The sequence below is a fragment of the Copadichromis virginalis genome, linkage group LG12, assembly GCF_057382275.1.
Source record: "Copadichromis virginalis isolate Kocher_CV1m ecotype Utaka linkage group LG12, C_Virginalis_male_GT1.1, whole genome shotgun sequence".
Taxonomy (NCBI): Eukaryota; Metazoa; Chordata; class Actinopteri; order Cichliformes; family Cichlidae; genus Copadichromis; species Copadichromis virginalis.
This window is the reverse complement of record NC_140629.1, coordinates 39,528,788-39,556,334: the sequence shown is the minus strand read 5'-3', so window position 1 is coordinate 39,556,334 and position 27,547 is coordinate 39,528,788. Positions and strand designations below refer to the sequence as shown.

The window sequence follows — 27,547 nt, the reverse complement described above, 5'->3', positions numbered from 1 at the left end:
AACTGTCTAACATATTGCTCAGCTATATGAAATCATCATCAATGAATAAGGGGAAAATAGAAGCTGCATTGGCTTTATAACATCTTGTTGACTTTGTGTGTATGTGTGTGTGTACAAGCATGGATGGAATGCCTAGCACTATAACCCTGCTGTTTGCACTAGGATTTATTTCTGTGTTAGAGGATGGTTTTTTACCCAGACAAATCATTGAATTTGGGTGTTCCAATCACTTTCATGGCCACAGGTGTATAAAATGAAGAAGTTAGGCATGCAGACTGCTTCTACACACATTTCTGAAAGAATGGGTCATTCTCTTAGGAGCTCAGTGAATTCCAGCAGGGTAATTGGATAGGATGCCACCTGTGCAACACGTTCAGTCATGAAATTTCCTCACTACTAAATATTTCACAGTCAACAGCAACTCAGCCAGAAACAGGTAGGCCACGTAAAATTACAGTAGTTTCAGGGCATGCCGAGGCCCATAGTGTGCAGAGGTTGTCAGCTTTTTACAGAATCAATAGCTACACACACCCAAACTTGGTGTGTGTAGCTCAAGAGCAGTGCATAAAGAGCTTCATGGAATAAGTTTCCATGACCAAGAGCTCAAACTGAGCTTCACAACACGAAACACAATGCAAAGTGTTGGATGCTGTTGGATGGTGTAAAGCATGTTACCACTGGACTCCAGGGAAATGGAGACATGTTCTGTGGAGTGATGAATCACGCTTCTCCATTTGGCAATCCGATGGATGAGTCTGTGTTTGGCGGTTGCAAGGTGAATGGTACTTGTCTGACTGCAATGTACGAAGAGTAAAGTTTAGTGCAGGGGGAATTATAATTGGGTTGCTCTTTTAGGAGTTGGGCTCGTCCCCTGACTTCCAGTGAACGAGCTCACTTTCACTGGAAGTTAATCACAATAAAAGTGATTTGATTTGATTTGAATGCTTTAGCATACCAAGACATTTTGGCCAATTTCAGACTCCCAACTTTTTGAGAACAGTTTGAGGACGGCCCCTTTCTGTTCCAACATGACTGTACATAAATGCACAAAAAAAGGCCCATCAAAACATGGATGAGCAAGTTTGATGTGGAAGAACTTGTCTGGCTTACACAGAGTTCTGACCTCAACCCAACACACCACCTCTGGGATGAATTAGAGTGGAAACTGCGAGCTGGGCCTTCTTGTACAACATCAGTGTCTGACCTCACTAACGCACTTCTGGAACAATGGTCAAAAAGTCCCAGAAACACAATTCTAAACGTTGTGGAAAGTTTTCCCAGAAGAGTTGAAGCTGTTGTAGCTGCAAAGGGTGGACTAACATTATATTAAACCCTATGGATTAAGAATGGGGTGTCACTCAAGTTCATATATGTGTGTGAAGGCAGACAAGCAAATACTTTTGGCAATATAGTGTATAGTGTTCTAGTCACCAATGCGTTGCCTGCTGGTGTAACCACTGGTAGCTGGGATGAAGAGTATTCCCCAGCTGGATGCATGTGTGCCTGGTGTAATAGAACCCCGCCTGTATGGCTCTTGTTCTTAGAGTTTGTTACCTCCATAATTAGTGCCTCTGTGCTGCCTTTCAGTCCAGCCTTCTGGATGTCAGCTACTTGCTTTACATACCATGCAGGGGCCTGTCCTTCCATCATGGTTCCTCCTTTGCTCCTCCTCTTTCTTGGGTTTCTGCTGCCTGAGGTATTCACTGAGCACACTGTCAGTTAAAGCCATCTTCCTGATGTGTTGTCTGTTTTGTTTTATGCTTTCTTATCGTTGTGTGAAGCACTTTGTGATCTTTTGTCTAGAAAGGTGCTATATAAAAAAGGTTTTACTTTACTTACTCATAGATGTTTGCTGTCTCATCTTGCACAGTGGTTCTGAAACTCACCAGTCCTCGACGTCCTTCCTTTCTCTTAGCGTACAGTCTCAGTATGCTGGATTTGGGGTGACACCCACAATGTACTTAGATATGCATATATGTATTTATGTATGTATATGTATATATGTTAGACAAATAACATTATGTTTCTGTGCCTTTAAAACAGATGTTTCTGTGTGCCTAATTACAGCCCAACCTTACATGATCTCAAAAGACACAGGTGAAACACTGAGAAGTAAGTAAATTTTTCTTTCTTCAAAAATCACAGCTTTTGGCAATAGCAGGAATATTGGCAGTTACTATTAGATAATCTAAAGCCTTTTTATTCTTCTCTCCAGCTGAGCCAGTTTCCTGGTTGAAATAATGGCAGCACATGGTGAGTCTTGTTAGGATTAATTAGTGTTGGCAAAACAAACTCTTCTTACACTATCCACATACATACATACATACATACATACATACATACATACATACATACATACACACACACACATATATTATTTTTATTTATTTATTTTTTACATAGTTGGAAAAGCAAATATTTAATCCTCTTTCCTCTTTGACTTGGTTCTTACATAAGTTAAGTCATCACAGATTTATGGAAAAAGAAAGTACACCAGTAGGAACCATTAGCTGTCACTGTCTTTTTAATTTCATGAAGTCATTACATTTTTGACAACTCTTCCAACACAAGATGGAAGTTGTTTTATTTCCTGCATGTACTGCTCTACAACATTTAAATTTTATCCAGATGAACTTGACTTGGCCATTCACTAAAGTTCTGCATTTTATTTCTTTCTCATCCATTCCTTCAAAGCAATAAGCAATAAGCAAAACTGCCAAGGAAATTCCTTGGCAGTTTTGCTTATTTATTAAAACATTTTACTCTGTTGAATAACTGACTTCCAGTACAACTTTTAAACACTGGCTATGGGTACTCTATAATTTGTTGCAGAAGTTGTGGGGTTCTAGTTATGGGGATCTTCTCCTATGGAAAACATGTCCACTGTGACTGTGGTCAAACAGTTGTACACATCACGTGTGATTAATCTTTTTTATATGATGTTACAAATGTCAGTTTATGATTTGTTTGTAAATCATTATCATAGAGATTCTTTCACAGTGATTCAAATGTGTTGATAAAGCCAACCATATAGGCAAGGTGCACTTTTTTTCATGTGAATATATTTTGCACAATAGAACTTTCTCTCCAGATCTTAAATTAGATTTGTGAGTCTTAAAGGTGATTTGACTGAATAACTTCAGCTTACAACATTATTTGAAGGAGATATGGCAGATTTGTGGAATGCTATGAAAGTTATTCATCAGTAATTATATTCTTGTTTCTATTTAACAAGATTTAAATCTAACCCAAAAGACACAAAATATTGACAAGGTTCATGAGGTTGAACAGAGGTAAATATGATTAAATAGGCTAGTCTGTTTTCTATAACGGAGTCCACCATACACAGATTTAGAGCTGCCAGAGGTAGTTTATTAGTTCAAATAGTTCAGTGAATTACTCATCACGTTTTCCCATTTAAGAAGAAGCATCTAGATGAACAAAACCTCCTGTACTTTAATAGTATACATCGGTGCAGCATATGAAGCAGCTGTAGCCTCATTAACAACGGTTCCACAGGAGGCAGTGCCACATATTTAATTAGACAGTTTTGGGTTTTTTGTTGTTGTTGTTTTTACAGGGGATGTGTTTGCTGATGCAACCACCCACCCAAATGTTGTGTGTCTTTTAAGGACACACGACCTGGAATCTTTGGCTTGTTGGGCAATTGTGTAAATCACTACATTATGGAGCAAATGGTTTAATAGTGCTTGTTATTTCCTTTATAAATAGGTTGACTTGGAATTCAAACCTACAGCTGTCCGTAAAGCAGTGATCAGTTATTTACTTTGCTACAGTGTTTTGATGTCAGTGATTTAAAGATGTGCTGAATCAGTTTATCTGTCTCTTTTTTCTCTCTTTTTGCTCATTGCTGAAACTTGTTGTGGGATACAGAATTTGAATTAAAAAAATAACGAATGTATATTGTTTCTGTATTGCTACAGAGAAAGATTGTGTAAATGCTCGGAAGTGCAAGAGCAGCCCGGAGAGACCACGTCCTAACTGTGAGTCTATTGATCATACAGTAGTTAAAATAAATGATTAAAGACAAAACAGCATTGGTGTTTTAATCCAATGGGTCAAGTTAACGGCATATTCCAGATAGTGCCTTTATCCTAATTTAAGCATAATTTATAATCAGAGTATAAAAGCATTCTAATAGACATGCATGCACCTCATTCAGGGTATAATCAGAACTGGAACATTTTTAAAACACAAACCTTTGCGTTTTTATTGATATAGTTGAGTTAATTCTACTTAAATTAGAGAGCTTGCTGTGAAGCATTAGGAGCTCATATGTCTGATTTTATGAATATGATATATTTGCTATAAAATGTTCAATAATCATATTGCCACATGTGGGATATTTAAAATTAAGTAATTAATGATTCAGTAAAAGGACTAGATGTTACAATCCCTGATAATGCATTGCTTTAAGTGGAGAATATCTTGAGGGATGGCTATTATGAGAAAAGGCAGCCCAGAAAATTTACCAGCAGGTCCCATTGTTGTGTGCCTCAACTTCACAGAGGGTTTTGGTCTTTTACCCAGGCTAATCTGCCATTTTGTTTTATTTATTTTGTTGCTTTGTTAGGGTTAGGGATTAGAGATCTGATCTAGATTATCATATTAAAATTTGGACACATCATCAGTAGTGGACCTTGGATTCATCGGGTGTTTCCGACGTTATCAGTAGACACCCTGATCCAAGGAGGCCCTACCAGGGTTGATCAGGCCCTGGAGTGTGTCACTGGTTTTTGTTAAATTGTTTCTCTTCTACTTTCTTCTGTTTAGTTTTCCACAATTTATTTTCTATCTATTCACTGCAACTGAGAAGTAATACTTACCTCTTCAACTTCAACTTTATGGATTCTTCAAAGGGATAGAAAAGGTGGTAGAGAGAAGTAAGACAAAAGGGACAAGATAGGAGAGAGCAGAGAGAAAAGCCGGAAGGAGGGCGCCCGATCTGGCTTCCCGCACCTCCCCGCCGGATCCTGCTATACGCTCCACCTCCCCACTGCCTCCCAGAAAAGGGAAGATGAGCAGAGGGGAGAAAAGCAGAATATTTTTCCTTTTCTTTTTTCTTTCATTCCTCCTTTACGTTTCACTACCATGAGGTTAACTGCACAGTCCCCAGGAGGCCATGAGACAGCTGTATCAGTCAAACAGCCGAATTTCTAATGTTAGGTATTCTACCCTTTTGACCCATCTACTGAGGCAGGCCCACCACAGGTTGATCAGTCCTGGGCGTGTGTCTTGCAGCCTTAGCTGCCCTCTTCAGACACAGCCAGTGACTGGTCCTCTCAGCAGTGTTAGCTAGTTCTCTTATAGCCTGCCGTTGCACCTGTCCTCTGATCCCAATCTCTCTAAGCAGTTTTGCTGTTGTACTAGCAACAAAGTCCCTGCACCCCACTTCCACCGGGCGCACCTTGATCTTCCAGCCTCTGTCTTCTGCCTCAGCTTCCAAGTTGGCATACCGCGGCTTCTTTTGCTCAAGTGCTTCCTCAATTGCATGCTCCCATGGTACTGTCAGCTCAATGATGTACACACGTTTTTGGGGGTTAGACCAAAGGACGAGGTCAGGTTGCAGAGAAGTTGTTACGATCTCTGCGGGAAAAATTAGCCTCTGATCCAAGTTCAATCCCAGGCAACCTTCCAACCAATCAGGTCGGGAGTTGAGGGGCTTGTCCTTGGCTTGTCTCCCTTCCGGACAAATGTTGATGAAAGCCGACGCTCCTCTTGGTTCGTGAAAGGTTGAGCATTGATGGATTTTCTTTTGCGCTCAACTTGCTCGGCTAGACACCTGAGGACCTGGTTGTGTCTCCATGTGTATCTGCCCTGAGTAAGGCTAGTCCTACAACCAACCAAGATGTGCTTCAGTGTGGCTGGGAATGTACTCATGTTCCAGTGTAGATGTAGGTTGAAAGGGCACAGTATATTGTACATTATTGTTGTGTTCCTCAGTGCTAACGTGACATTTTGTTTTTTATTTCTTTGGGTTACCTCTGTCTGGGCTGTTAGTAGTACCTTGAATGGTCCCTGCCACCATTTCTGCAATCAGTCCATTCTCATGTATCCTTGTTGACAGTGGAGCTGCTTGCGCAGTATAATTGAGTCTCCGCCAGGAGCATTATAATATCATGTCAAAAACATTTCTGTGGGTTTTTTTTTGTGTGTTTTCTTTTTGTTGTTGAATGTATTGGATTACTACAATCCTTTGTAGAGAGATACCATCTGATGTGATCACATGTCCCAGTGTGACAGCTGTGCGGTCAGAAATGACTTGAGTGGACTCAAGTGCAGACGAAACTTGAGGCTTGATGGCGTAGAATTAAGTGAGGTTTTTTACAGGAGGTTAGGTGTGACAAAAAGAAGTGATGAAAACAAAACAATCTTAGCGAATGAAACATGAACTAAAGGCAAGAGCCTAAAAATCAGATATGAGGTAAATAACTAATTTACAAGGTAGCACGTCACTTTGCATGAACAAATGAATCACGAGAAATTCTCTTTAATCTATGAGACAACGCTGAGAGACACTATCAGTAGCACTAAAGGAAAACACTATGAACAGTACTATGAGCTACTACCAGCAGTGCTGACAAAAATGTTAAGCACATTTCAGTAAGTCGCTACAATACCAAGAGTCACCACATGAGCTAGGACTCGGGCTCAAAGTCACAACAGGGAAGTGAGGGCTCCTATGAGGGAGTCTTAGGGCTGTCAAGCACGAGGAACAGGGGACCAGGCACTGGGTCTTATCCAGAGTAGGAACCTTGAAGGAACCTTGAAGCTGTAGGCAAGTGAAGTAATGAGGCAGAGACCTCGGAGTCACCGTGATAGGGAGAACAGGTGTTGATAGTGGACTAGACAAGGTTTTCGTGATTGTGCGGCAATATGCAATCAGTCCTACTTATAGCGGGTGGAGGTGAAGCTTAGAGGGGAAGGTGGCCCCGGTGAGGTGAGCTGGGCAAATCCAAAAATAGATCTGTAGCAGGTGGAGAACTGGGCAGGGAGGCAGGCAGGTGAATTGCAGCAAAAACTGTGAGCAGACCAGCGGCTGAATGAGTAACAAGGAACCAATATCCATTAGGTTATGTGAACAATCTTGCGAAGAGTGAATGTGAGTGCTGGTCTTACATCCTCACATTTAATTTAATTTTACATAAGATAATTTTACTCAGTTGGGATGGTGAAGGATATACCCACCCACATAATTTTTGTTGACTATGTGTGCACGTCTGACACTGTAGTTATGTGTAGGAGTGGAAGGATTGGTCACGAATCAATCAGAAGTTTGGGTTCTTGCACACATATGGAGGGATTTCTGTGCGGTCTGCACCAGTTTTTGTATATAGTTTCTTCTTTTCCTGATCCTCCCTTACAGATATATTCCTATGTAATGCTACAATTCCACTAAATCATCATGGTACTTGGCAGGAATATAGTAGCCGTATATCTTAATAATAATAATTATTTATATAGCGCATTTCAGGACCCCTCAAAGCGCTTTACAATACCACTATAAATTCACTCTCACATTCACACACTGGTGAAGGCAAGCTACGGTTGTAGCCACAGCTGCCCTGGGGCAGACTGACAGAAGAGAGGCTGCCATATCGCGCCATCAGCCCCTCTGGCCAACACCAGTAGGCGGTAGGTGAAGTGTCTTGCCCAAGGACACAACGACCGCGACTGTCCGAGCCGGGGCTTGAACCGGCAACCTTCCAATTACAAGACGAACACCCAACTCTTGAGCCACGATTGCCCCATCTTATCTACACAACAATGTGCCTCTCTGGTTATCTTTATATTGGGACCAATATTGGATATTTGCGACATCGATGCTACCATTGACTATTCTATAATTTAATGGTAATGGTCTTATCTCAGCCATTAAGCGTTCTTGAGTACCTTTACTGTAAAAAGGCTGCCATTGCTCTAATTCAAGAAACACATCTTAGACAATATTTGTTTTCAAAACAAACATTACAAATTAATAGCTTCATCCTGTGCACCAAATAAAACCAAAGGTGTTTGTATCTTGCTGAAGGGGAAATTTGACTTTGCCATCAGGTATACCACAAATGATGAAAATGACCAGCTGGCACTGCAGTATTTTAAATCACAAATTAGCATTTGTATCCGTATACTATTCAAATTAGCCAGATAGAGACTTTTTTTTAATCTATATTGCCAGCATACTATTAGAACACAATGATTGTTCCTTAGTGTTGGGAGGTGACTTCAATGCCATCATCAACCCTGTTATTGATAAATCTAATCCAGATGCAACATCTAATCTCTCATCTTCTCTGTTAAATGCACTCATAAAAGATCTCAATCTTATTCATCTCTGGCGGATACATCCATTTCTAATTAGCCGATCTTGATCACTCAGCTTTATAATGCAGTGTTGACCTGCCTAACAGTAAGACTAGGGCTCCTAGGTGGCACTTGAATACATCCCTGTTAACTAATTCTACTTTTCTTAGCCTGCTTAAGCTCCAGCTGAAAGATTTCTTAGATATCAACCCTAATGAAGTATTGATGGGTCGGTCACAAACGAAACAGCTCTTAGAGCTGTCTCTCTGAAGTGAACAGTGTTGCCAACTCCTCAGTAAGGAAAATCGCTATTGGCTGTCCTAAAAGTCGCCAAATGACGTCATCGCCTACTTTGAATAATTGGTCATGCCTACGTAATTGTAACAGACGCTGTAGGAGAAAGAAATAACATCGTGAAAAAGGCGTAAAGTGAATAGTGAAAAGTTAAAAAACCCACCCTAAATGCATATAGAATTTATTTACAACTACAAATTAATTATTTCAGCAATTACTGTTTTTTTAATGTCACAATTTATCCTTTATCCAGACTTGGTTGTGGCAAAAGTGATCCGAAATAGGCACTTTGGCGGAATTACTTTTTGTGTGTGTGTTTTTAAGTACTTTTAAACCTTGTGATCCAAAAAAAGCAACAGTAAAAGAAGAACATTTTTAACTGTTAACAATCAAAATGGACATAGCAAGACTTACCAGACAGCGTCAGTCGAAATTGGATGTATAGTGGAGTGCAAAAATTTGGGCAACCTTATTAATAGTCATTATTTTCCTGTATAAATCGTTGGTTGTTACAATAAAAAATGTCAGTTAAATATATTATATAGGAGACACACACAGTGATATTTGAGAAGTGAAATGAAGTTTATTGGATTTACAGAAAGTGTGCAGTAATTGTTTAAACAAAATCAGGCAGGTGCATACGTTTGGGCTCCACAAAAAAAGAAATCAAATCAATATTTAGTAGATCCGCCTTTTGCAGAAATTACAGCCTCTAAGTAGGTTCCAATAAGAGTCTTGTTTGTCTTTGAAGGTATTTTGGACCATTCCTCTTTACAAAACATCTCTAGTTCATTCAGGTTTGATGGCTTCCGAGCATAGACAGCTCTCTTTAACTAACACCACAGGTTTTCAATAATATTCAGGTCTGGGGACTGAGATGGCCGTTCCAGGACGTTGTACTTGTTCTTCTGCATGAAAGCCTTAGTGGATTTTCAGCAGTGTTTCGGGTCGTTGTCTTGTTGAAAGATCCAGCCCCGGCACAGCTTCAGCTTTGTCACTGATTCCTGTACATTGGTCCCCAGAATCTGCTGATATTGAGCGGAATCCATGTGTCCCTCAACTTTGACAAGATTCCCAGTCCCTGCACTGGCCACACAGCCCCACAGTGTGATGGAACCACCACCAGTGGCAGTGGCTTCGCTCGTCTGAGATTCATTTGCAGTTTGGGCGCGTAAGGGGGAAAACCTCCTGCTCCTGCTTGGGGTGACTGCTGTGTGAGGAGTATCTGATGCCTCTGAGCGCATGGCACGGGTGAGCTGCCCACGGAAGCACCCGGTGCTTGTTGAGAGTAAGAAATAAGTCGAAGTCGAAATAAGTCTCCAATAACACCAGAAAAAGTTGCCAGATTTGTCGCTAGTTGCTTTTTAGGAAAAAAGTCACTAAGGGGGTCTGAAAACTTGCTAAATATAGCGATAAAGTCACCAAGTTGGCAACACTGGAAGTGAACAATGGGAGCCGGCTCCTTATTGTGAGCTGTGTTTTTTTTCTTCTTCCTCCCTTCCTGTCTCTCTCTCTCTCTCTCGCACTGCATGCTGGGAGTTTGATGGTGGTGAGTTTGGTGTGTTTGAGTGAGGATCCCTCATCCACCTGCTGGCCTCTGTGGAAGCTCCGCCACAGCCACCACCAAACAACTGAGTTATATTTACACATCTCCCTTCATCTGGCCAATCCACCACCTTTCAGTGTTTATACCGTTACAAGAAAAAAATAAAATAAAATAATCGGTTATATAATATACCGTTACAAACAGAAAACAAAAACCCTTCGGCTCAAAAAAATGAAAAATCACCATCGGCGGGCCGATGGCCATTCCAGCTATGGTTGTGCCATCACTTAACCCTTCACATGCCAGCTGTGGCACGCATGCCCAGGGTTGCCGACCCCTGGCATAATGGAAACATGTATAATGTAAACAGAATTGGTCCTAGCACTGAACCCTGTGAATTCTGGGCTTGTGATTTGGTGCTGTATGTTCCGCTATTGGAAGTTATGGGTGTTACCTAACTGGAGGCAAAACTCACAGACAAACGAGACCCGCCAGTGAGTGTCCTTTATTATGATGTCATCCCCTCCTCACAACAAGTTCAGGTTTTCAGGTTGCCACCCATGCAATTAAATTAATTTTGCAAAAATTCAACAACTGGCGTGCAGAGAAATCAGCTGCGCACACACACACACAAAGGCACCATTCACCAAGTAACACAATAACATAAACAGCAACATAAACACTGTTTTTTTGAACTGTATTTGTTTGTAATTTAGAAATGAAGTTATCCAAATTAACTATCAACTGTATTGCTGTAACTTCTGTAGCACTGGAAATAATGACAGCTGTCACTAGATGACTTAAATGTTGAAGAAATCTTAAACACCACTACATTCTAAGTTGCTTTCATGGTGTAACTTAATGCAGTAAATCTTTCCATCACAGTTGCAGTGGTGTTGCTGCTTTAACATTACATTAGGACCCTTCTTCCTCCAAAATTGTCAAAAGTTGGTTGACTTTTCAAGAGAGCGGTATTTAACTTCAATAGCAGAGTTGCCCAAGTGAAGGGATATCTGCTGCAGTACTCGCAAAGCAGACAGTGTGTCTCTGATGGCTTTGTGCACGTGGCTACTGACTTCTGTTGAATTTATGTGTAAGAAATTTTTAGAAAATTGCAGAAGGCAGCAGTAGTGACGGAGACTAAATGGGTCCGGAGGCCAGCCAGGCAGAAGGCAGCAGCAGCAACACCATTCAGGAGGCTGTCCATTACGGCAATGATGTCCAGCCAGCAACCTGGAAATAGGCCGGCAATGTTTAGGCACTGGACGTGGACTGGACAGCGGCGTAGCAGCCGCAGGACCAGATGGTGGTGACGCTGCAGGTGACAGTGTGGAAACCAACAGCGGGGTGCAGTCCTCAGCTGGCTTCTAAGCCTCCAGGGGTCCACAGTCAGCTAAGAGCTGAACCTCAGCCTCTAGGGAGGCCCTGGACAGAGTAACTGTCTCTAAACAGGCCAGCTTTTAAGGAACCATAACAGTCTTTACATGTTTATCTCTCTGCTTTGAATGGGTGGAAGAAAAACAGTCCTTTATGGGTGGTAAGAGCAGCCACAGCTGGCTGCTCTTAAGTTCTGAAATCCGGCTGTGGGGTGACGCGCCGACAGTGCAGCCACCGCTTCCTCCTCGGAGACGGCTCCGATGACCCGGCAACATAACATCTGGCAGGCCAGGCAAAACATTGTCTGCCAAGCTGGGTAGGAAAGCGGTAGTGGGGGTGAAGGTGAAGTGTGTTGAGAAGGAAATCATGTAGGAGTGGTTGAAGTGAATCCAGTAGCCAGGGGAGATTGGAACATTAGTCGGTGTAGGCGAGCCTCCAGAGCGTGACGAAACTCCTTCATCTCATGTTCCAGCCACAGGTTAATCCACCTTGACATAGTGTCAATTAAATCCTCCCGGAGCTCCTCAGAATATGGTCCATTATGTGGTTGTTCTGTTCTGTCATGGCTGCAGCAGCAGTGATGTGGTGCTGTGAGAAAGAGGACCCAAGATGCAGGCAGAGGCGAGTAAGCTTTTAATTACAGGAGATGAAAACAAATAAAAGCAAGGATGGCGTGAACAGAACTAAGAAATAACCTGAACTGGTGTGGCTGTAGCTCAGGTGGCAGAGCACTAACCAGAAGGTCGGTGGTTCGATCCCAGGCTGCTCAGGCTGCATGCCAAATATCCTTGGGCAAGATAATAACCCCATGTTTGCCTACTGGTGGTGGTCAGAGGGCCCGGTGGCGCCAGTGTCCGGCAGCCTCGCCTCTGTCAGTGCGTGGCTACAATGTAGCTTGCCATCACCAGTGTGTGAATGTGTGAATGACTGAATGTAGTGTACAGCGCTTTGGGGAAAACTGGAGAATGTGATGATGAACAGAGAATGTAGGGCAGAGAGACGCAGCGATACAACGAGTTACACAGACGCAACGACAATGAACACAGGCAAACACACACACTATAAAAGGAGAACAAGGCAAAGAGGAAACAGCTGGGGACATGGCTGAGAACAATTACACCTGACAAGACTGAGGGAAGCAAAACAGAATACATTAACCTGAGACACCAACCTTCAAAGTAAAATAGGAAATTCACAGACTATTTTACAGACACAAACTAAGGAACACGAACAGAGCACCGGGGGAGGATTTAGGTAGGTAGGTTCAAGGTTCAAGGTTCTTTATTTGTCACATGCATAGTTATACAAGTATAACACACAGTGAAATGTAGCCTGACACGCTCCTCGACATGTGCAAAAATTTGGGGGGGGGGGGGGTGTAGAGGAAGAACATTATAAATATATATATATATATATATATATATATATATATATATATAGTATATACACTGGGTGAATGTGCAGTAGTAGCAGCAAGCAGGTGAATTCTGTACATTAATATGAATAGACATCTGACTATTTTACAGGATACACAATATACACATATTTAAAATTAAAGGAATTGAAATGTACATTGTGCCTTGGTTTAGTTTCTGGAAGAGAGTCCTGTCTCAGTCAATTATAGATGATGTGAGAGGGCGGGTGTGTGTGTTTAGGGCACGGATGGCTTGGGGATAGAAGCTCCTCTTGAGTCTCTCTGTCCTTGCCCGGAAGATGCGGAACCTTCTACCAGATTGCAGAAGTTGGAACAGTTTGTTGCCAGGATGGGACGGGTCCTTCAGTATCTGCGCTGCTCTAGTCCGGCATCTCCTGGTGTAGGTGTCCTGAAGTCTGCTGTACGGATCACTCTCTGGAGAGCTTTTTGGTCCTTCACACAGCTGTTCCCAAACCACGATGTCATGTTCTGTGTGAGGATGCTCTCCACAGCGCCTGTATAGAAAATCCTGAGGATCTTTGGAGAGACCCTGAACTTCCTCAGTTGTCGAAGGTGATACAGGCGCTGCCTAGCCTTTTTGGTCTGGACCTGAATGTGGGCAGCCCATGTCAGGTCTGAGGAGATGTGGACACCAAGATACTTGAAGGACTGCACCCTCTCCACTGGAGCTCCATTGATGATAATGGGCTTGTAGTCTCTGTGCTGACCCCTTCTGAAGTCCACCACCAGCTCCTTGGTCTTGCTGACGTTCAGCTGGAGGTGGTTGTCCTGGCACCACGATGCCAGATTCTTCACTTCATCCATGTAGGCCGCCTCATCGTTGTTGGAGATGGCACCCAACACCACTGTGTCGTCAGCAAACTTCACAATGGTGTTGGAGCCATGGGTGGCCACACAGTCTGAAGTGTAGAGGGAGTAGAGCAGTGGCGAGAGGACACATCCCTGAGGTGCTCCTGTGTTGATGGTGATGCTGTTGGAGAAGCACCTGCCCACCCTCACCACCTGAGTTCTGCCAGTGAGGAAGTCCAACACCCATGCACACAGACGGCTGTTAAGTCCCAGATCCCTGAGCTTTGTGAACAGTCTGCAGGGCACTATTGTGTTAAACGCTGAACTGTAATCAACAAACAGCATTCGCACATAGTTACCCTGTTTCTTGTCCACGTGGCTGAGTGTGGTGTGTAGGACGTGGGCGATGGCATCCTCTGTGGATCTGTTGGATCTGTAGGCGAACTGCAGCGGATCTGTGGTGTCTGGGATGGAGGAGGAGATGATGTTCTTCAGCAGCCTTTCAAACACCTTCATTACTACCGAGGTCAGTGCAACTGGCCGGTAATCGTTCAGGGATGAGGGTTTGCTGTTCTTGGGCACAGGGATGATGGTGGATCTTTTGAAGCATGTGGGGACCACAGACTTCGCCAGGGACTCGTTGAAGATGTAAGTGAACACACCTGCTAGCTGGTCAGCACAGCAGCGCAGCAGACGGCCGGTGATGCCGTCTGGCCCCGCCGCTTTCCTTGTGTTCACTCTCCTCAGTGCCGCTCAGACGTCATGCTCCGCGATGCTGGTCACCGGTCTCTCGCTGATGACGTCACTGTCCTCGGTAGCCAGGCGGTAGATAGCATTAGCCGCCTGGTTAACCTCGAAACGGGCGTAGAACCGATTCAGCTCGTTGGTGAATGCAGAGTCGGCGTTGATCGGCGCAGTGTCCCTGGCTTTGTAGTCCGTAATGGTGCGTAGTCCGTGCCACATACTCCGTGTGTCGCCCTGGTGGAAGCGGGACTCCACACGTTCCCGGTACCGGCGTTTGGCATCTCTCACCGCGCGCCGCACGCCGTATGAGGCCGCTTTGTAGGCGCTCATATCGCCAGTGGCGAGACCCGCGTTGTAGGAGGCGGTCCTGGCGTTTACTGCAGTGCGGATCGATCTGTCCATCCACGGTTTCTGGTTTGGGAATGTGGTGACTCTCGCAGTGGGGATAATCTCCTCCGCTAGCATATTGACGAAGCATACTGCTACTTCCGTAAACTCGTTGATGTCGACTGCGCATGCTCTGAACATGTCCCAGTCGACGTCGTTGAGTGCGTCCTGTAGCGTAGCTTCTGATTGGGCAGTCCACCGTTTTACCTCCCTCGTGGTCACGTCTTCCCTCCGTATGCTTTGTTTATACTGGGGAATGAGGAAGATGGCGTTGTGGTCAGACTTCCCAAAAGCCGGGTGTGAGACAGCTTTGTAGCCCTGCTTGTATGGCGTGTAGCAGTGATCCAAAATCCGATCCCCTCTCGTTGGACACGAGACATGCTGGTAAAAGTTTGACATGACTTGTCTGAGGTTCGCTTTGTTAAAGTCTCCTGCTACAATGAGGGCTGCGCCCGGGTCCTTGTTTTGAAGCGAGCTCAGCACATCATGTAATTCGGACAAAGCCATACCTGTGTCCGCTTGGGGTGGGATGTAGACCACCGTGGCGATGACTGAGGTGAACTCACGGGGCAGATAGAAAGGGCGGCACTTAATGCTCAGGAACTCCAGATGTGGCGAGCAGCCGCTGGAGAGAGTAGAAATGCTCCTGGCATCACACCACTTTCTGTTTACCATGAAACACACTCCCCCACCTTTGGTTTTGTTCGACTCTGCCGTTCTGTCCGCGCGGAGCACAAAGAATGAATCCGACGGAGTTACGGCCTGGTCCGGCACGGTGGGGTCAGCCATGTCTCCGTGAAGCACAGAATGTTGCAGTCCCTCATGTCACGTTGGAAGGTGACCCTTGCTCTTAGGTCATCGAGCTTGTTCTCCATGGATTGTACATTGGCCAGTAGGATACTGGGCAGTGGTGCGCGATGCGCTTGCTGTCTCAGTCTGTTCCTTATACCAGGTATAACAAAACACTAAACACAAGAAGCAAAACCCTAAGAACTGTTGAACAGGATACCAAAATCAGAATAAACTAGAACATAAGATAGTATTAACAGTAAACAGAACATGCTGGGTCAAACGACCCAGGACCATGACAGGTTATCTGCTATAAAAAGCCAGGCCAGGAAAATCTCCTTCATGTTTTTCTGTTTTATTCTCAGCTACTTTGACACAAAGGCATCTGCTATGATGCTAACACCTCTGAAGTCTCACATGTATCAGTACTGATAAATGATCAGAATTATAATATTTCTGACTGTCTGAGGCTAAATTGAATCAAATTGAATAGTGACGTTATGAATCAGAATGGAATGGATTACAGAAATCAGTGATGATACCCAGCCCTAGTGAGCAGCTGTGGGTAATGAGAAAAGATGAAAAGAATGATTGATAACTTTTTTGCTAAGTTAAGACCTGATCTGCCTGAAATTCATAGCCAGCTCTGACACAGAGCTATCAATCTCTGAATGCTGAAAAAGCACAGTGTATCCAGAAAACACATTATATGCTGTGATAAATGCACTGCGCAAGTGTCCCCTCTCCCCACATCCATTGGATGTAAAATGTACAGCTTATTGCACCAGCATGCATCTGCACATGTCAGAGGTACAAGGCAACGAAATGCAGTTTGCATCCATTGAGAAAGTGCTCTATCAATAATATAGATATATTACAGAATATAGATCCATTATAGGTATGTTACAATGTACATGGTATGAAGGTATGTTATAAATATACTATAACTATAAGTATGCACAGGCTATGAACAGGTTCTACATATGGTTAAAAATATGAAAACTATACAGATTGTAGATATACAATTGCGAGTATTAATAAACAATTGTAAAACTATAATTATTGTATTGTACAGTATGATTATCTATACATCTTTTACAGAAGTGCAGTTGAGATCGGTGAGATATATATATAAATATATATATAAATTATATAGTAGTTATATAAAGTGCTAGTGGTTGTGAGTGGTGGTTCAGTCCGTGTTATTATTGTGTGTTTGAGGGTACAGTTGTCCATTGTGTGTGTGTGTGTGTGTATGTTCAGTCCATGAGTTTAATGTGGGTCAGATGTCAGGAGGCAGAGTTCAGGAGTCTGACAGCTGTGGGGAAGAAGCTGGTGGTCTTAGTCCGGAGGCTCCTGTAGCGCCTCCCACAGGGCAGGAGGGTGAAGAGTCCATGTGATGGGTGACTGGGGTCTTTGATGGTTTTCCCAGCCCCTTTCAGACACTGCTTCCTGTAGATGTCTTGTATGGCAGGTAGGGATGGGTATCGTTTAGGTTTTATCCAATACCGGTGCCAAACCGGTACTTTTGAAACGGTGCCGGTGCTTAAACGGTGCTCGAACCAGTGCTTTAGGAATGGAGAAGACAAACTTTGTCCAAAAACCTCTCATGTTTAGCTGTTTTTTTTGTAAAAAGATAACAATGTTAGCCGTTTTTGCAGCTATAGGGCATATATGGTATCACTCTATCAAACAAGAAGACAGCCGCATGTAACTAGGTCTAGGTATCATCACTGATTTCTAGAATCAATTCGATTCCAATTCACAAGGTCCTGAATTGATTCAATCCACGATTCGATTCAATTCGATTTGAATCTGGGAAAGTTTTGCCTCAGACAGTCAGAAATATTATAATTTATATCATGCATCAGTACATTTCCATATTTTTATATCTATAAAAAGAGGTGTAAGCATCAAAGCAGATTCCTTTGTGTCAAAGTAGCTGAGCAAAAAACAGAAAAACATGAAGGCAATTTTCCTGGCCTGGGATTTTATAAAAATATTCTGCAGTAGGTCAAAAACGCTGCTGAAGTGAAGCAGAGCAAAGTTACAGAGGTTTGATTAGAGACACAGCTAAGAGTTCTGCAATTTTGTATAATTTTAAAAAGTTTAAATTTGTTCAGTATTGAACAGCAGAAATTAGGTTTTCTTTTCGGAAGTAAGTAAAAGGAAAAAAAACAGCGGCCGACAGCCTGTAAACAATGGTAGACTTGTGCGTAACGAGCAAGTTAATAATGCAGAAAACAGATTTTTAGACGGGAAACTGTTCTTGAAGTACAGAGAGAGAGAGAGAGAGGGAGAGAGCTGTGCATGAAGTGTGATTTTATCGCTGGGAAGCAAAACAGCAAAAGTCAGGGAATTCATGACGATGTTTATGTGAAGCCTAGTTGGGATCTTCTATTGCTGCTGTTCAGTCAATATTGTTTGGAGAGAGATAAAAACCTGCAGCTTCAGAATCAGTGCAAAAAAGGTGTAAACACAAAGTGCAGACCCGCCGACAGATCAGAGTCAGCGAGCTGTCGGCTTTCAGCCCCGACTGTGTCCGTGCCGTCAGGTGAGAAAGGCAACATCTCACTGATGTGATCCGTCGGGATCTGTGCTGTGTGTTTACGTCTTTGTGCAGAATGTACCTGCTCTCATTTACTGTTTTAGCTGTTTGGTGGTTGTTGAAATTTTGTGGGGTTTAACCTGAGATTCTGGCGTTTCGGCCAAAATAAATTTATATTAAAAAATTGATTCAGGATTTTAATGAATCGATATCACGTTAACCAAGCTGGAATCGATTTTAATCGATAAATCGATTATAAAAACCCACCCCTACATGTAACTACACCGGTGTTTGCTAGTTCACCTTACATGCATTAATGTAATAACGTGGTTAGCCTACTCAACGTAAATTACACACGAACAACATGAAGCTACTCACGCAGAGAAGAACGGCTGCTGCTGCATCATCATCCTCATCATTTCTGCTACACTGGCCAGGACTCTACTCTTCGGGTTCTTGGGGATGTTGCTAACTCCGGGTCCGATAACAGGCACCACACCCGCAGTAGATGTGCTCGGTGTGAGGTCTCGCAGCAAGCTATCAAATACGATGCATTTCTCACTATGCGTCGCCAGGTGTTTCATCAGATTCAAGGTGTTACCTCCTTTGCACAGTATCACCTTAAAGCACTTGTTGCAGGCTGCTGAGTTTGCATCTTTTGTTGTGGACGTTTTTAATCTGTAGCTCTGCTCTAAAAGAACGTACATACCTGGGCCCGCCTACTACGCTTGCAAAGGTAAAATGATTGGCTAGAATTCAAAGTGTATGACCTCTCAAGAAACAAAAAGCACCGAAATAAAGCACCGAAATGTGCGCTGCTTTTCGGTCTGGTTACTACCTTTATGTCAGAACCGGTGCCATCATGGCACCAGATAGCGGTACCCATCCCTAATGGCAGGAAGTGGTGGTCTGGCAATGCACTGGGTGGTTTTCACAACCCTCTGCAACGCCTTCCGGTCCGAGGCAGAGCAGTTCCCATACCAGACTGTTATACAGTTGGTCAGGATGCTCTCGATGGTGCAGCGATAGAAGTTCACCAGGATGTCTGGGGACAGGTGGTTCTTCCTCAGTACTCAGAAAGCAGAGGTGCTGATGAGCTTTTTTGACCAGCTTGAAGCAGTTGGTCGTCCGGGTGAGATCCTCGGAGATGTGGACACCCAGGAACTTGTCTTTGATGAGGCCAATCAGCATGGTGTCATCTGCAAACTTAATGATGGTGTTGGAACCATCGGCAGGTCTGCAGTCATGTAACCCATGAAAAGGGAGTAGAGGAAAGGGCTCATCACACAGCCTTGTGGTACACCGGTGTTCAAATATCCATCATGTTATGAAAATGAAGTAATTTTCTCCTCAACATGCAACATATGTACTTGCAAAATTTTTTACGTGCACTCAGAAAAAAGGTAATAAAATAATGCCATGGAAATTCAGCCGTCTGCTCTTTTCTCGCTAAAATATAACAGGACATTGGAGTAAATTCTCTACCATCTCAGTTTTCTGTTTGACATTATTCAGCTGTGTGAAAACTATAACTTTAATCTCAGCCAAACTGATTTACTTAGGAACAAATAAAACACTGAAAAAGCCAAATAATAACATTTTCAAGTTATCTAAGTCAGCGGTCCCCAACCCCCGGGCCTCGGACCGGTACCGGTCCGTGAGTCGTTTGGTACCGGGCCGCGAGAGTTGAGGCTCAGGTGTGAAATGTATAGTTTTCAGGGTTTTTTATCGGTTTTAAGCGTTATTTTGTTATCGTTTTTATTGTTAACTCGGTTTTCCTGGGTCTTTTCACGTGTGTTATGAATAAATCTCCTTTTTTTCGGTACCGGTACTAGTTTTATTTTGTTGTATTTATCCGCGACACCTTAAAGGCCGGTCCGTGAAAATATTGTCGGGCATAAACCGGCCCGTGGCGCAAAAAAGGTTGGAGACCGCTGATCTAAGTGACTAATACATCATGTTTAACCTGAGCGCTGAGTGGCACTATGAATTCTGGGATAGGTTGGGTCACAAAGGATACACCTGACCCATCCTTCAAATCTTCAAAGGATGTGGCCCCTAAATTTGGACACAGCTTCAATACCGGAGACTATTTCTTCTTCTTCTTCGGGGTTTAATGGCAGCTGGCATCCTTGTACATGCAGTGCTGCCATCTTCTGTTTCAGTCCGTTATTACACTCTTAAATCCTACTGCTTATTCCTGCATCTTTCGGTATCTTACAAAGCTTCAAATGACGCGTCGACTGTTAAAGTAGTTGTCGACGATTTTGATCGTCGACGTAATCGTGACTATGTGCCCTTTTATCATCTAGCTGTTTGTCTCAGTTTTATGTGTTTTGCACATAGGTTTTTCTGGAAAAAGAGATCTCAAGGAGAATACCTGTTTTTAAAAAAAAATTTAATGACTGTTAATGACCTGTGCTGATTAGATATACCTGTTTCTGACTATGAGAGATAATTTATTTTAAAAACAAGTTATACTTCTATTACTTTAAGTCTCTTTTGCATTTTCAGTATTCTGTACCACGGGTGTTGGTCTATAATCTCATTGTACATGTATGCAATGACTATTCTAGTTTATCTTAAAGTAGATTTTTTTTATTTATGTGCAAATATGGTGGAGTACAAAATTTCAACAAAGGCACATCTACCACTATTGTTCATTTAGATGATGATGCAATCGTTTCATGTTTCAACATGTTTCTATTCCTACAGTCACAGTGGAGACCCATCCCCTTCAGAGCAGTTGCAGCTATGAATGTTCATACAGCAGTGAGTCATTCTGAACCCAGAAATATTATACAAATTATTTAATGATTAAATTGAATATTAATTAAACAGAGAATATGCATTATGTTAAATGAAGAGAGCAATCACACACTTTTAAGACACTGCAAAAAAGTCACCAAATATTGTGTATGTCCTTTGTTGCTAATTTTTTTTTTTATCACTGTAGTATATTCAGTTAAGTCAGTGAAGATTCTCAGTGGTAGTCTAAAGAGCTTGGAAAGAAAAGTGTCTGGACGTCTTTAAGTTGCTTAAAAAAACCCAAAAAACTAACAAGCACGACATCCCAGTGTACTTCAGACCCAGCCATACACTCAGATAAAACAAAACTCCAAAACACAAACTTAACAATGTGGTGTATGCTGTACAGTGCAGCGAGGAATGCCCAGACCTCTACATTAGAGAGACTAAACAGCCACTTCACAAGCGCATGGCACAACATAGAAGAGCCACCTCCACAGGACAAGACTCAGCAGTCCATCTGCATCTAAACGACAAAGGCAACTCTTTTGAGGACACTTCTCTGTCCACATTTTGGACAGAGAGGACAGATGGTTTGAAAGAAGAGTGAAAGAAGCATCTTTGTCCACTGTGAGCGACCATCTTTGAACAGAGGCGGGGGTTTACGACACCAACTCTCTGCCATCTATAATCCAGTTTTGAGTTCCCTTCCCAGACGCCTTAACGCCCACTCACATCCTGGGCCATCTGATCTCAGGAAATCACATGACAGGGTGGGGCCAGGTTTCACAATGAGCTCACCCGAAACCCTGGCTGATTGGGACCCACACCCAGTTTCACACCTTGGCTCGTGATTAGGTAGAGGATCATCAGGTGGTCCATTCTCCCTCTTGGGGGATACTTCCCTAGGACTTAAATCGGGGACGCTCCACCATTAAACTGTTCAGACTACTTCCATCAGGAAGGAGGTTCTGCAGTATCCGATCCCGTACCAGCAGACTGAGAGACAGCTTTTTCCATCAGGTCATCAGACTGCTGAACACTTCATAGACACCTCACCTTCACTTACCAGAGCTTCAACAGGTGGCATTTATATACTCCATACTGTATATAAATGCCACCTGTTTTGCACATTTCCAACTGCCAACCTCTGTATATCTTATTTTATTGTTTATGCTATTTAATTTTTTAAAATATGTATATATATAAATACACACACACACACACACACACACACACACACACACACACACACACACACACACACACGTAGATATACATGTTTAGTATGAACATTCAGTAATGCGCATACACTCTTATATTGCACATATATTTATTCATATAATTCTCAGATTTACCCATTCTTATATTTTGCTTGCTCTTATGTTATTGTAGTTTTGGTCACCTCTGTTGCCTGTGAAGCTCGCACACATGAATTTCACTCGCATGTACTGCACCAGTGTACCTGCACATGTGATGTGACAATAAAAGTGATTTGATTTGATCTGACCCTAGAACTGAAGAAGCTTCTCAGATGAGAGGGGAAATTTCTTCAAGCAACTCAAAAAAGTCCAGACACTTTTCTTTCCAAGTTCTTTAGACTACATGCATTTAACTGAGCAGAAAAAATGTATTGTTACAAACTTTGTCCTTATGTTCCAAACAGTGAGTCAGACTGAGCTGTGTCAACCTGCTGTTGGAATATCTGGGTTTATAATATTTTGTTGGTGCAGTATTTTAGCAATAAAGTACCTCTGGATTTAAACAGCACTGAAACACAATAAATTTTGCTTTTCTAATCTGTGTTTCCCGCAGTGTCTGAGCTGAGGGTTGTTCTGCTGGGGAGCAGCTGGACTGAGAAAAATGAAGTGGGAAATCTGTTACTGGGAGAGACTGTGTTCAGCAGTAAAACTAAAGGGTGTATAATTAATAGTGTTACATTAGAAGACAAAAAATTAGTTGTCATCAACACCCCCTACCTGCCTCCTCTCGACACCTCCCACCATGATCTGACAGAGTTTATAAAAGACTTTGCAAAACACTCTGATCCTGGACCTCATGTCTTCCTGCTGCTTGTACAGCCTGAAAACTTTACAGAAGAACACAAACTGAGACTCTGCAGAGTCCTTCAAGGCTACAGTGATCAATCATTTGATCATTCACTGATACTGATCTCAGCACCCAGAGAGGAGAGCTCAAGTTCTGTTGAAGACTTCATGAAAAGTCCAGCATTAAATGAAATGATCAAAAAATGTAAATGCAGATACTTGAAGAGGAGCAACGTTGAACTTCCAAAGCTGTTAACACATTTGGGGGGAATTACAAAGGACAACAATGGAGAGCATGTCAGCTATGAAGCTTTTGAGGACACAGCAATGACTTCAGCAGGAGATCAACAATACCAAAAACAAAAGGACTCAGAGACTCCAATCACTGACGCTTTTAAAGCTGCAGGTAAGAGGAGAAACTCTTCTGACAAGGATGAAATACACAGAATATACAACATCTATGCATCAATAAGTTACATAGCAATGTCTCATTTTCACAGCCCAATAAATTAGAACAAATCACTCCTCGAGTTTCTGGAAAAACACCTTTGACCAACAGTAAATAAAATGATCTCAGAGCTCATTCTGTTTCTTAGCTCGTCCATCCAACTGTTTGAATTGTTATGTGTAGTATATATTTTTATAACTTGTGCAGCACGTTGGTCAGCTGTTGTTTAAACTTGACAATTCTAAAAATAAAGAAATTATTCAGCTAAACTTTGTAATCTCAGAATGTAACACCACAATTTTGTTTAAGTTAACTTTGACTTTAAACATGCTGTTGTGCAAATAGCTTAAATATTTAACACATTCACAAACATAATTGCTGACTGCATTGGTAACTGGATTTGTATTTTTAAGTGTGACTTGGACAATCACATCACATTTGACCAAGTCACATGTCACATTTGATGAGTAGACTAAAGATTCTCTGAGCATACCGAGGACAGAAGAGATCTCCTCGTACAAGCCAAGTGTTGTGATTTTAGATTAATTTGTGTTATTGTTGTGTTGCTGTTGTATCACAGTGTCTGCGTTCAGGATTGTGCTGCTGGGCAAAAGTGAAGATAAGAAGACAAAACTTGGTAACTTGATCATTGAGCACCAAGGATTTCACTGCCAAAGACAATCACCCATCAGGCACTGTGTGGCCTCCTGTGGAGAGTGGAGAGGAAAACTACTGACAGTAGTCAAAACGCCAGACATGTTCAGTCTGTCTGAGGAGGACATGAGAAGAGAAGTGAAGACAAGTGTGAGTCTCTGTCATCCTGGACCAAACGTTCTGCTGCTGTTGGTGAAACCTTCTGATTTCACTGAGGAGAACAGAAAAACTCTGAAGTTCATCCTGAGTCTGTTTGGAGAAGAATCCTTTAAACACTCGATGGTCATCATCACACATGAGAATGAAACGAGTTTCTCTGTGAATAAAGTCCTCAGGGAATGTGGAGGAAGGCACTACAACATGTTTGACAATAACTATGGATCATTAATGCAGAAGATTCAGGAAATGACAAACCAATATGATCACCTGATCAAACCATCTTTAAACCTGGTTCTGTGTGGGAGGAGAGGAGCAGTGAAGACGTCAGCAGCCAAGGCCATTTTAGGTCAGACTGAGCTTCATTCAGCCTCCAACTCATCAGAGTGTGTTAAACATCAGGGAGAGGTGTGTGGACGTTGGGTTTCCCTGGTGGAGCTGCCTGCCTTGTATGGAAAACCTCAGGAGGCAGTGATGGAGGAATCACTCAGGTGTATCTCCCTCTGTGATCCTGAGGGTGTCCATGCCTTCATCCTGGTCCTACCTGTGGCTCCCCTCACTGATGAAGACAAGGGAGAGTTAGAGACCATCCAGGACACATTCAGCTCTCGAGTCAATGACTTCACCATGATTCTGTTCACTGTGGACTCACATCCTACAGATCCAACTGTTGGTAACTTTGTAAAGGAAGGCAAGGACATCCAGAAGCTCTTTGAGAGCTGTGGAGGAAGATCTGTTGTTCTCAACATCAAGGACAAACAGCAGATCCCAGAATTGTTGCAGATTGTGGACCATGTTAGAACCAATAAGGATAAACCAGGCAGCTATACAATAGAAACATTTGCATATGCTCAAATAGATAAAATTTATAGGCAAACAGAATGTATCACCAAGCAACAAGCAGAGCTCCAGATGCTGAAAAATGACACTGCATCCAGTTGTAAGTATTTTGACATGTTATGGGTTTCCTAACTTTTAATGTATATATTGGAAAATCTCTGAAGTAACTTGAGCTCATTTGATGTTGCAGGTGATGTTCAGCAGGAGAGCCCAGAACCTTTTAGGATTGTGCTGGTAGGGAAGACCGGCAGTGGAAAGAGCTCCTCAGGAAACACCATTTTAGGAAGAAAAACGTTTAAAGCTGAATCAAGACAAACATCAGTCACCAGGTACTGTCAAAAAGAACAGAGTGATGTGGACGGTCGTCCTGTTGTTGTGGTTGACACTCCTGGTCTGTTTGACACAACATTGACCCACAAAGAAGTTCAGGAGGAGATGGTGAAATGTGTCAGTCTTCTGGCTCCAGGACCACATGTCTTCCTGCTGGTGTTACAGGTTGGAAGATTCACAGATGAAGAGAAGGAGACATTAAAACTTATAAAGGAAGCCTTTGGAAAAAGTTGTGGAAAGTTCACAATTGTTCTTTTTACAAGAGGAGATTCACTGCAAAATGATGAACTGTCCATAGAGGAGTACATTGATCAGAAATGTGATGACTCCTGTAAGAAGCTGATCTCTGACTGTGGAGGAAGATACCATGTGTTCAATAACTATGATAAACAAAACCGCACACAAGTTAGTGAGCTGATAACAAAGATTGACACCATGGTGAAGAACAATGGAGGCAACTACTTCACCAATGAGATGCTGCAAGAGGCTGAAGCAGCAATAAAGAAGGAAATGGAGCGAATCCTGAAGGAGAAGGAAGAAGAGATGAAGAGAGAGAGAGAAGAGCTGGAAAGAAAACATGAGGAAGAACTGAAAGGAATAAAAGTAAAAATGGAGGAACAGAGAGCAGAAATTGAGAAGGAGATGAACCTGAAAGCCAAAAAACTGGAGGAAAAAGAGGAATATATAAGGAGGGAGCGTGAAGAACGAAAGAGAGAAGAGGAAAAGATGAAAGAAGAAGATGAACGGAAGAAAGAGCAGGAAGCAGTTCAGAGACAGGAGTGGACAAGTAAACTGAATGAGTTAGAGAAGCAAATCCAGTTAGAAAAAATGGAAAAAGAAACAATTGACAGAAAACTGGAAAACAGCAGAAAAGAGATGAAAGATAAAATTGAAGCTTGGGAGGAGGAACGGAAAGATTGGTGGCAAAAACGACACGTGGAAGAAGAACAGAGACAACAAGAGGAGGAACAAAAACTAAAGAATCTTCAAGAAGAATATGAGCAAGAAAGGGATGATTTAGAGAAGAAGAAGAAGAAAGATGATCAAGCCAGAAAAGAAGAAGAGGATAGAGAGAAAAAAGAATTAGAGAAACAATTCAGGACTGAAATAAAGACTATGAAGAACAAATATGAAGAAGAGGCCAGAAAGCAAGCTGAAATATTGAATGGATTCCAAAAGAAATATGCCAACGACTATTTAGCTCTGAGTAACGAGTACAGCAAGGAACTTGATTGTCTGAGGCAACAACATATGAAACAAATTGTTGACAAAGAGGAGAAATACAAACTTTTACAGGAACACGGAACCCACAAAGTCAAAGAGTTAAAGGACAAAATAGAAGAACTGAAGAGAGAGCATGAGAAAGAAATGAATGAGCTGCAACAGAAATACACAAATAGTTGTAAGATCATGTGATGTTCTACCATCATTCATAAACTGATTGTGATATGAATTTTTTATAAGTGTGAGTTCCTGAAAACCCCAGAAACTTCAACTTTTAATGAAAGGTGCAATTTGAAGTTGGACAGTTATTTGTTCTTTTATTGATGATTCATTGATTAATTTCCTTTAATAATACAGACAGTGGCATTAAGAGAACAAAACGGATATACTCTGGGATCAGGCAAGCAGAGATCTACACCCACACTCAGTTTATCTGTTACTGTCTATTTTGCATTTCTAATTTGGAATTAGACTTTGTCCTGCTGCTTGAGGAAGATTTTTTTTTTCATTGTAAGTTGAAAACTCACCTAGCTTTTTCACTGATTACAAATTCATTCTGGTGTATTTTTTGTTTTTGTGTCCCGTTTGGATCTATAGCCATCAGAATTGTTGTCTTAAGGCCAAGAACGATGCCAAGCGGATTTATTTTACCAAGTGGATCATCATGGCCTTGCCATATTGGTCCATTTGATTGACCTTTATTATAATTATGAATTTATTTTATTTTTGGTTGCTACAAACGGGACAGACATGACTGTGGGATAGGACAGGGAGAAAGAATGAAAGGGAAGAGAGGGAGAGAAAGAAAACCAAAGGGGAGAAGAGACGGTGAGAAGGGGGGAAGAAAGAAAGAAAAACAAACAAA

General features: G+C 42.3%; 1 protein-coding gene and 1 long non-coding RNA gene across 5 annotated transcripts; both read left to right on the top strand.

The window, feature by feature from the left end:
* Positions 1-2,049: 2,049 nt before the first annotated feature.
* Positions 2,050-20,975, top strand: LOC146697655 (uncharacterized). The gene is made up of 4 exons (XR_014923427.1): positions 2,050-2,112; positions 2,216-2,253; positions 3,945-4,004; positions 20,950-20,975. It is a non-coding gene; the product is annotated as an uncharacterized LOC146697655 (long non-coding RNA).
* Positions 20,976-22,922: 1,947 nt separating this feature from the next.
* On the top strand, positions 22,923-26,931 carry LOC146697654 (GTPase IMAP family member 8-like). 4 transcript variants are annotated; one of them, XM_085476495.1, is made up of 4 exons: positions 22,923-23,437; positions 23,527-23,588; positions 24,059-25,228; positions 25,319-26,931. In XM_085476495.1, the coding sequence occupies exons 1-4, from the start codon at positions 23,199-23,201 to the stop codon at positions 26,872-26,874; spliced, it is 3,027 nt and encodes a 1,008-aa protein (XP_085332621.1). In that variant the 5' UTR covers positions 22,923-23,198; the 3' UTR covers positions 26,875-26,931. The 4 variants fall into 4 exon arrangements, with proteins under 4 accessions (XP_085332621.1, XP_085332620.1, XP_085332619.1 ...); XM_085476494.1 differs by lacking the exon at positions 23,527-23,588 and having other exon boundaries at positions 22,923-23,436; XM_085476493.1 differs by lacking the exon at positions 23,527-23,588 and having other exon boundaries at positions 22,923-23,502.
* The last annotated feature ends 616 nt before the right edge of the window (positions 26,932-27,547 follow it).